The 10050-nt window shown below is 47.6% G+C and overlaps 2 protein-coding genes across 2 annotated transcripts in view; one reads left to right on the forward strand and one right to left on the reverse strand.

The window, feature by feature from the left end:
* RIF1 (replication timing regulatory factor 1) overlaps window positions 1-8403 on the forward strand; it is a 37019-nt gene extending 28616 nt beyond the window's left edge. The window contains exons 28-35 of the mRNA XM_035898942.1: window positions 1-55; window positions 1407-4196; window positions 4667-4807; window positions 5078-5155; window positions 5251-5366; window positions 6017-6170; window positions 6462-6570; window positions 7233-8403. Coding sequence (XP_035754835.1) covers window positions 1-55; window positions 1407-4196; window positions 4667-4807; window positions 5078-5155; window positions 5251-5366; window positions 6017-6170; window positions 6462-6570; window positions 7233-7453 — 3664 coding nt within the window. The 3' untranslated portion in view covers window positions 7454-8403. The remainder of the gene's footprint in view (window positions 56-1406; window positions 4197-4666; window positions 4808-5077; window positions 5156-5250; window positions 5367-6016; window positions 6171-6461; window positions 6571-7232) is intronic.
* Window positions 8404-9750: 1347 nt separating this feature from the next.
* Window positions 9751-10050, reverse strand: part of NEB (nebulin) — a 128134-nt gene continuing 127834 nt past the window's right edge. The window contains 1 exon segment of the mRNA XM_035898943.1: window positions 9751-10045. Coding sequence (XP_035754836.1) covers window positions 9872-10045 — 174 coding nt within the window. The 3' untranslated portion in view covers window positions 9751-9871.

Genomic DNA, 10050 nt, shown 5'->3' on the forward strand with positions numbered 1-10050 from the left:
GGAAAAGTCATCTTTAACGGGAAACACAAAAGAAGATGCTAACCCCAAGCCTCAGGTAATTTCTCATTGTCTAAGATTGATTAAGATATGATGGTCATTAAGATACCAGAATTACAACCATACCGGGGACGGTTTTTTTCATATTAGTAGCTGTGGTAATTAATGGCAAAACTCTTTGATTACTGGCTATGGTGTGGTTTTAAGCTTGACTTGGAAACTCTTCAAGCAAAAAAAAAAAGTGCCCCCAAATGTATCAGCTCACAGGAACGATTTCCTTCTCTGTATTGATTATCCTGTAAGACTCTGGAGAATATCTTCTTTTTCTTGTGCTTCCTCTGTTTTTTCCACGTCTGATAACGCTGGCAGAGCCCCTATGGCTGTAGAATACCCCGATAGCTTTTGGAGTTTGTGTTTCATTCTCCTCGCCGGATTTGAACTTAATACCAACGCAGTGTTCTTCGTGCCATGGTCTGCTTTATAGAATTTCCACTAGACAGGGCTAACCATTAAGCATTTTGACTTACTTAATTTCAAAATGGGGGGATTTATACCATTAGTTTTAGTGTGGATGTATTTAAGTTCAGTTTTTTTACACGGCTACAGGTATGATAGGGCCGTACGGAGCAGTCAGGTGTATCTGCTACCAATGACAGATACTTTATTTGGGGTAAAAATAGCCGAAAGCTGTGGCACAGCTGTGAGTCGCTATGGTGCTGTTCTAGGAATTGTTTAATTGCCTGGCTTTGTGTTAAGAATCATAACATTGATGTCTTCCCATAATACTACACACACAGACACCCCCCAGCAGATGCGTTTGGTATGCATCGTGCATTTCTGGAACCATTTGTGGTTTTAAAAGTGAAAAGTGGAAGTGACATATTTTTTTTTAAATGCTGATTTTTATATTGTTCTAGCGGACCATGCTTTTAGGCAGCTGAGCTGTGCTTCCGCGTTCAGAACTGCTTTGGGGTGAAGCTGTAAGGGCTTGAAGGGGGTTAAATCATAGATGTTGGATGCGGGTGGGGCTGAAACTGTAAATCCTAAATTAGAACTGCTCGCTTTTGGAGAGGAGCTAGCCTGAGCAACTGTAGTGCTGAACAGACAGTAGGTAAAATACAGCAGATTTTTCATAAAATGTTTTAGGAGTAGGTTTGTTAATATCTCTTGCAAAACTCAAAACATTTTTGCAGTTCTTCGTGCTTTGAGATTAAATGGCTTTTAAAAAAACAAAAACAAGTACAAACTTTGTCTTTTTAAACTACCAAAGGACAGAAAATAAAATCATTCGAAGGAAGGGTGGTTTGAAAAATCTTGTGGGTGTGGTGTTCTCTATTCCACCAGAGATGTGTTTTATATTATATTCATAGCAAGACTACAATACTTTGGTGTTCATATTTTTGGGACAGGAAGAAAACGCCAAGAGCAAAGGAAGCACCGACAAATCGGACGAAATCGCAGAGGACTGCAAATCGGAGAATCCTCCTGAGAATGCTGCTGGTGTGAGGAAGCCATCCGTCACCCCTGCAGAGGAGAGCTCGACTTTGAACAGTGAGGGAGGGTCAAAAAGGGCTGCAGCTGAAGGGATTCAGGAGGAGCCACCGGATGGAGCGGGATTAGAGAACAGTACTGCGGAAACAGGTTCAAAGGAGCCCTTGATCGGGAACGAAAACACCTCAAACGTCAGCAACAGCTCAACTTCAAGTGATGTAATTTCTGGAACGCCGCAGCCTGCGAGCCGGCGGCAGTCTTTTATCACTTTGGAGAAATTTGGTAGTTCAGAGAACAGACCCTTTAGCCTCTCGGCCCTGAACAGTTTATCAGAGACGTCTGGAAGCCCTTCTGCGGCCGGTAAACAGGAAAACGCAAATGTAAGCAAGACTGGTGCTAAACCAGAAAAATCTGGAGAAGAAAATAAAAAGCCTCCAAAATCTGGGTCTGAACAAATATTTACTGCAATACGAAGGCTAACTCGCAGGCAGAGTAAAATGGAGCACCAAGGAGATAAGCAGTCCAGGTTGTTCTTTAGGTCCGAACAAGAGAAAAGCGCACAAGAGTCTTCTGCTTCCAGCAGTATGGAAAACAGTCCTGAACTACGTTCTGCAATAGACGACATGGAACATATTCTCCTTGCCCAGTCCCAAGCTCTCCATTCTACGGAAATAGAAATCAAAAAAGTTGAAGATTCGATAGCAGAAATGGAAAAGGCTCAGGCATTAGATATGGAGTCTAAAGAAAATACACCCCCAGAGACGACCGCGCCATCTGACCAGCTATCAGGGGACGATGGTCAGGTTCCACACATGTGTCCTAATCAGAAAATACGAAGACGTTCTTCAAGACGACGGTCAGAAACTCTGGAAAGTACAGCAGGTAGCCAAGATAAGGAAGATGGCCACCAAAAGAGAGACAGTCGTAAGGAAGACGAAAAGTCTGTGCAAAAGAAGGTGCCACAGACTAAAGACGATGCGTCCCAAAAGCAGAAAGCGGTTTCTGGGAAAACTGTGGAAAATACAAATAAAGAAAGCAACCTACCCGAGAGACCTGCTGCAGAGGAGTTAAGCTCAAAGGAGTCCCCGGCTTCAAGGGGCCTTGACGAGGAAGCGAACAAAAGTGCTAGGAGGTCAGAAGATAACATGAAGGCTGACACGGAAGGTCAAGACTGTAGCTCGAGTACCGTGGGTCAGAAGAAGATTGAACGGCCGCGCTACCACACGAGGAGAGCTTCACAAGGATTGCTTTCCAGCATAGAAAATTCAGAGGCTGATGGCTCCGAGACCAAGGAGGAAAGCGCAAGGAAGAAGAGGTCTGCAAAAGTGAAAAACAGAAGTGATTCTCTGGAAGGTAAATTGAAAGATCTGCAGCCAGGAAGCCATAGCCATGAGGTGTCCTCCCAAGGAAACGAAGCCAAGCATCTGTTGGAAAAAAGTAAAGGAGAACTAAGCCATGAAGTCAGCACGAATGCCGCACTGACATCCGAACCCTGTGACCTGAAAAACCAAGTAACTCCTACAGATGCTAGCAAAGCTGCGGGATGTGCCAGCCCCGGGAATTCACCCGACGCACAGAACGCAAACGTGGAACAAAACCAGAGCAACAGATTGACGGAATCGTTCACCAGCCCCTGTGCATCTGATCAGGATTTGAAAGCAGCAGAGGAAAAAGAACACCTTGAGAAGCAAATGAGCATAGAAGACCGTTGTTCAACTCCTCTGCCTGAAGGCGTACCAGGAGCAAACGCTCCGTGTGGTGATCCTTCCTCTTTGCAAGTACCCGAGTGTCAGCTCAAAAGAAGCAAGAGGCTGAAAAGACTCAGGAACTGTGATTGCTGTTGTAAAGAGTCAAAGCGGCAAGTGATGTCATTCACCGATTCAAAAACTGAGAACACTCATGAACTGAACGAGCCCCACACCACCGCAGCTCAGACGTCTGTAAATTCATCAGAGCTCTCTGGTAACTCAAACTTCGATGAGAGCTTGTCCATGGCACCGTGTGCAATGAGCACTCCGCTGCATCCTCCTAAGGACTCCGGCGTGTTTAACTTGGAAAGAGAGAGGACATCGGAAGATAATCTGCAAGGAGATGGTGTTGGAGCAGAGGAGGATCTGGACAATCCGGAGCATACAGCAAGTGAAATGAGCGACTCGATAGTGGAAGTGAAAGAACCTGCTGATCCGAGTGGCCAAAGCGAAGACCGTCCGTCTGAGCAGGTTTCAGATGAGCCTGGGGACTGCTGCCCGGCCGCGGGGGATCCAAGCGAAGAGCCAGCAGCTGCACGAGAGGAAGACGTAAGCCAGAACGGACAACTGGAGGAGGTGCCCAAGGCGCTGATTGTTGTTAGCAAACCTGAGAACGAACTGATGAATGAGCTAGAAAGCAATCAGGATGGTGAAGCAGCAGCTGAGAACAATGTAGAAACTTGCATTATTCAAGATAAAGAGGTGAAGGAGGAATTAGTGGAAATTGAAATTACAGTGCCTGAGAACGTGGCCTCAGACAAAGAAGACGCAGTAGAAAATAACGGTGTGGATTCACCTCAAAAGCAGGAAGATGAGGATTCTTTAATGTTAGTTAATGAAAGCCCCAATGGCATGCAGGCACGCTGCATGTGGTCTCCTTCAGCTTCCCCATCCACTAGTATCTTAAAGAGAGGTGTGAAAAGAAATCAAGATGATGATTCCCTGTCGCCCGCCAATAAGGTATTGCGCCGCGATTCATTCTGTGATGCTCACGGGTCGCTCAGTTCATACCTGGGATGTGTAACAGTGTCTGTCGTGTAATGACTTCCAAATATGTTGGAATTATTGACTTTTTTTTTAATTACAAGTGATCTTATGCTTACAGACTTACACTGTCGGGCTTGCATCCTGGGGGCTCGGGGTGGGGAGTTTTGTTTTCGAAACAGAGTGCCAAAGTCCAGTCTGCTGCTAAATATTTACTGCAGACCCGCTGCGTTCATAGGCAGGGTTGCCCCTGGATTTTGAGCAGCTTTTTACAAAACGCATTTAGTGTTTCCTGTAGTAATAAGGAAACCACAGTTTCTGTCCTTGGGGTGAAACATCATCTGTGTCACTGAAGAACTGGAATGACTTTATTTCAATTTCACTTACTTCACCTGCGCGGGGTGGTTTGAGTTCATACGGTAAAAACTATTTCTCTCCAAAACCAGATTCGCCGAGTCTCTTTTGCAGACCCAATTTATCAAGAAGGGCTGGCAGATGACATCGATAGGAGAAGTCCTGTCGTTAGATCCCATTCTTCTTCACCATCTTCCCGAAGTCTTAAAATTTTATCTAATATTCAGGCTAAGGTAAATCCTGTTCCGTATACTCTCTATGTCATAAGTACTCGTGTCTCTCGTTTATCACGGGTAGCGTTGACAGTGTGTGTGTTCGTAGTCACTTGCGAGCGATTGTAAGGGCAGAGACTGGTAAGCGTAGGCAACGGTTGTAACGGGTTTAGCCAGATTCATTTGGTTACTCTCTGAAGGCAAATGCACTCGGATCTCGGTAGCTAGAATCTGACAATGAACTGAATTCCTGCGATCCTGAGAGATCTTTTTTCCTCTCTTTCTATCCAGCATATTACCACTCCAACCAAAGGATTTCTGTCCCCAGGATCTCGTAACCCTAAATTTAAGAGCTCAAAGAAGTGTTTAGTAAGAAGTGCTTTGGTTCATGTTTCTCTTCTATTTTTTTTTCCTGTATTCAGCTGTGTGATAGTTAATTTAATAATTCCTCTGTATTATTCAAGATCACGGAGATGGCCAAGGAATTGCTGCCTTGCCCTACAGAATGTGTGTATCCTGCCTTAGCTGGCTGCAAAGCACCGGTCGATGTGATTTTACCTCAGATTACATCAAACATATGGTAAGTGGATTGGTGCTTTTGGAAGATTACGCTTCTGTACAAAACCAAATCTTCCGATGCAACGTGTGACGACTTGGAGACATCTTTTGCCAAAAGCTCTAAAAGGAGGGAGGGTTGGTTTGGTGAGGGAGAGGCTTAACTGTTTTGGAATTTATTCAAGTCGTCTTTCTTGTAAGGCCATGAGAAGCGCTTGCAGCCAGGAGCGTAGGGAGCTTTCTCCTTTGCACATGGCAGAGCAGGCTTAATGATCTGTGACAAAGCAGTTGGAGCTTTCTGCGTGTTGAAGTGGAATTTTCAGGAAAACCCCTCCATTTTGACTGTGCAGAGGCCGGGTGCTCAGCCAGCTTGGCTTCCCATCTGAATTTCAGTAACTTGTCACGCCAAACTCTAGGCGTGCAGTGGGAACTGCTCAGGACGGCCCCTTCCCGGGTACTCGGCTCCTTTTCCTTCCAGGGGCATTGGGCAGGAGCGGGCCTTAGGGCGCTGTTCCCTGGTGGATGGAGAGGAAGCTGCAGAGAGAACGCCGCTTGCCCTTGGTTGTTCCTTCACTTGCCTGCGTGTGAATTGGCATTCACATCAGATTTCTTTCTTTTCCCCTGTGGACACGGATTCTAGCGTAACAAACTATTTTTCTTTCTCCCCTGCTTCAGCGCCAGAGGCTTGGGGCAGCTCATTCGAGCAAAGAACATCAAGACGGTTGGTGACCTGAGCAATCTGACAGCATCAGAAATCAAAACTCTTCCCATCCGCTCGCCGAAAGTTTCCAATGTTAAAAGAGCTCTTAAAGGATATCATGAGCAACAGGTAAAGCTTGATTTTTAGTGTCCCAAAAGCCAACGTGAGCCTAATGAACTGCTAACACTGGCCATGAGGGATAACGGGTGGGTTTCCCCATTAGAAGTAGCGCTTTAAAATGGAATCTCTGCCCCTCAGGGTAACTTGAGAATTCCAGGTCCAGATGACTTGGTTACAATATTATTAATGGGAATAATGATTGTATTTATTATGAGGCTAAAACATGTCCTACCATTAATTTCCCTTCCCCCTCCCCCCTCTGAAAATGCATCTCTTGTTCTCTCCCAAAAAAATCTTCAGGTAAAATCTCGAGGATTTGAGGAAATCGCAGTGCTTGAAGATGCAGAAAAGCCTGTAAATAACGTAGAGGATAAATCTCTTTCTGTAGATGAAGAAAAACTTGCAGCAGGTACCTATTGCTGGCTTTGTGCTTAGTATTTGGATGTTTTGCCGTGTTGCTGCTTCCATTCTCTCCTAGGGGGGACACTTGACTTTTGGGGGGTTTTTTTTGAGAGCGCATCAATAGCGGATGCTGGCGCGGCAGATGGGTGTGTGAGTTTGCCCCTTTATGAACTTCTCAGCTGTCCAGCTTGAAAGTTGGACTTTGGGCCAACACGTCTGACACTGGCCCAGGCTGCCCAGGGGGGCTGTGGAGTCTCCTTCTCTGGAGATCTTCAACCCCTGCCTGGGCGCTGTCCTGTGCCCCCTGCTCTGGGTGAGCCTGCTTGGGCAGGGGGGTGGCACTGGGGGAGCTCCCCCGAGGGCCATGCCAGCCCCGGCCATGCTGGGGTTCTGTGACACTGGCTGTATCCTGATACAGTCAAGTACGATCATTTCTGTCCTTAGTTTTATTTTGCAGTCACGATCAAATACAGGGAAAGGCACCAGAGGGAAGGGTGGTGTGGAGTTCCGAGGGCTGCCTTTGTCAGCAGCTCTCCTGTCGTGTACCAGGCACTTTGCAGGCTGCTTGAGTGGGATGTTTGGTACAAAAGAAGCTGTAACGTCCCGCGACGAGGTAACTCTGCTTGGATCGAAACCCAAACGCGCTGCCCTGCTCTCCTTCCTTTCCAGATTTGATTGAACCAGTTGCCTTGAATACGGATGACCAGCCCGCCGCGGATCTTCTCAGCCAGATCGACGCCCTTGCTGCCCAGCTGACCTCTGAAGAGCTTCATGGCTACTCAGGAAGCCAACTGTTTGAGATGCAAGAAAAACTGGTTGGCATGACAAACTGTATCATGAAAAACCTGCAGTCCCGCTGGAAATCGCCCCCCCATGAAAGTTCTGATTAGTTGCTTATGATCTCGAAGTAAGGAGGATTTTGTTACATGAATTTTCCCCCAAACCTGCTTTTCTTACTGGTGAATTATTCCTGAACCTGTGCGTTTTGCACTATATAGAAGATTTTTTTAACACCTGTATGAGCAAATGGTATCATGATTGGGTTTTGTTTGTTCATTTTTAATTTGCGGGATTGCTCCTGCCCCTAGGAGAGGTATTTGTATTGTATTGCTATGCATATTTCTTTCAGGTAGTGAAAGGAAACTCGATGAAGTTGTGCAATAGCAAAGACTGTGAAACCAAACCAACAGAGTAGTTAAATTATTTTTTTTTTTTTTTTTCAAATCCAAAGTGTTCTTACTGCTGCAAACGCGTCTGTCTGGTAAGAGATCATCTCCTGGCTCTGCTCGGCTGCTGCCCCTCTCTTCTTTCCTTTCAAGTTGCTCAAGCTCGGACAGCCAGCGGCGCTCTCTTCAGCACCGTGTTACGCTGCGATAAGCTGAGCTTAATTCCTTAAGCAGCAACAGTGCGGGAGCCCGGTGTTTGACGACCGGGTGACGTCTGGTTTTGCATCTATTTTTGTAGGACTCCCCCTGAGCAGCTGCTGGGCCCCGTCAGGCGGAAAGGCTTTGCAGAACTTCTCAGGCTTTTACCCGTTTCTGTTTGCAGCAGTTCTCCGGCGCTGGAGACGGCTTTTTCCGTGGGGAAACGAATGGATTTGACGCGAGCTCCTTGTATATTGTGTACAGACTTAACGACGGCAAATGGTGGTTAATAATTTATGATTTTTGAGGTTTTGTTGCATGGAATGCATTGCTGCTTCTCAGAGACCTTCCGAGAGGATTCTCAGGTTTTACTCTGGAAATCTGATGTGTATATATTGTACTGCAGCCAGCGGGCCGGGCACTCGCTGAAAGGAATTGCTGCAGGTGGTTTTAGAACTTACTTACACACGGGCAAATAAAACAGCAAATCGTTCCCAAACTTGTTAATGGCGTGGTGGTTTGGGGGCTTGGGGCTTCGCTTTGTTTTCCCCTCCGGTTTGGATTCAGAGGGTGGGGAGGGACCCTGAGGTGGGAGCAGGTCCGCAGGGACGCGGTAGCATCCTCTCAGGAAGGCTCTAGATGTTCGTGGCCCTGTTTGTGCATCTCGTGAAGGAAACGAACAGGACAAAGAGGCGCCTCGGGGCTGTAACGTGAACAGCGCCAGCCGGGAGGGGGCTGGAGGTTTTCTTGCTTTCCGGAAAAACGTTATTTTGGTGCCCTCAGCTGCGCCGTGGCTTGGATCCAGTCCCCTGCACAGGTGAGGGTGTTCCTAATGCATCTCGAAACATCTCTGCTGCCCTAACCCGCTTCAGTGCTGGCACTCCTGAATCCTGCTCTGAGGAGGAGGCTTCCCCTTGCAGCTGCTTGTGGACCTGGTGACACGCTCCGGAGTAGGCCCTCGGCGTTCGCATTGCAGCTCCTCCTACCTGGCGCTAACTTGGTGTTAAGCTCTGGTCTACCTGGGACGTGGCACACGGCCATTTCTTACTTCCTTCCTTCTTGGATAGTGGCTGGTACCAGGCTACATGGCCTCCGAAGGTGCCTTCCACCCCAGAGCGGCCTGTGAGTCTGTGAAGCAAACAGCTCAGAAATTAAACAATTAGCCCGGTTCCTTCGCAGCCCCTCCCTCCCGTTGTGGCTGTCGCATCCGCCGGGCCCTCCTGGGTTCTTTCCCTTTCTCAGCCCAGTTTTCTGAACAAAGCCCCGTGGGTTGCGAGGTTGATTCCTGCTCTTCGGCAGGAGTGAATACAGCAAACGTACTGCAGAAACAGGAGCTTTATTTAGTCGCTAATTTAGAAGTAACAACAGCGTTTGACCCCGGAACAGTTGCATGGAAACACGTGCCCAAGAGCTCAGCAAGCAGCAGGGGAGAGGCTGGGGGGTTGTTCTGCCCCTCCCCACCCTCCCAGCTAGACGTTGCTTTGAGATCCTAAGCTTAAACGTTGCTTACATGGAAAAGGAGTGACTACAGTTAAACCTTTTAGAACAGCCCCGAAAAACCCTCCCCTGGTGGGAGAATGAATACAGTAGGGGGTGGGAGGCGTAGTCTGGAGCACCGGTACAGACCTTCAGCTCAACACCCAGATGGCACGCGGTGCTGAAAGCTTTGAAAGTCCTGGCAACGGTTAAAAAACAAACAAAAAACCAACCCTTTTTTTGACACTGGAAGGAACAGCTCTGGTGAGGAGCATGTCCCATGCTCAGAAAGGCTGTCCCAGCGGCATCTTGCTCTGCAGTTACTTTTTTTTTTTTTTCTCCTTTTTACCTCCCGGTTCCTAGGGCACTATCAACATGGAAGATGGGGCACTTTGGGAAAAGCCTTACAAAGCCTTTTCCGAGGCTTACACTCGGATGCGCTTCACGGAGAGAGGGAGGCGCCGCGGGTTAGACAGCTTCCACGTAGTTGGCGGGCAGCATGCCCGTCTTGCCGGTTCTCTGGACAGTCCCGTACATCCAGCCCTCATCGATCGCCTGTACGTTCACAATTGTGTCACCGTCTTTGAAGGAAACCTCATCGGCGTCGGCGGCCAGGTAGTCGTACATGGCCCGGTAGGTCTTCTGTT

This window comes from Egretta garzetta, unplaced genomic scaffold (genome assembly GCF_000687185.1).
Source record: "Egretta garzetta isolate BGI_Z169 unplaced genomic scaffold, ASM68718v1 scaffold208, whole genome shotgun sequence".
Classification (NCBI taxonomy): Eukaryota; Metazoa; Chordata; class Aves; order Pelecaniformes; family Ardeidae; genus Egretta; species Egretta garzetta.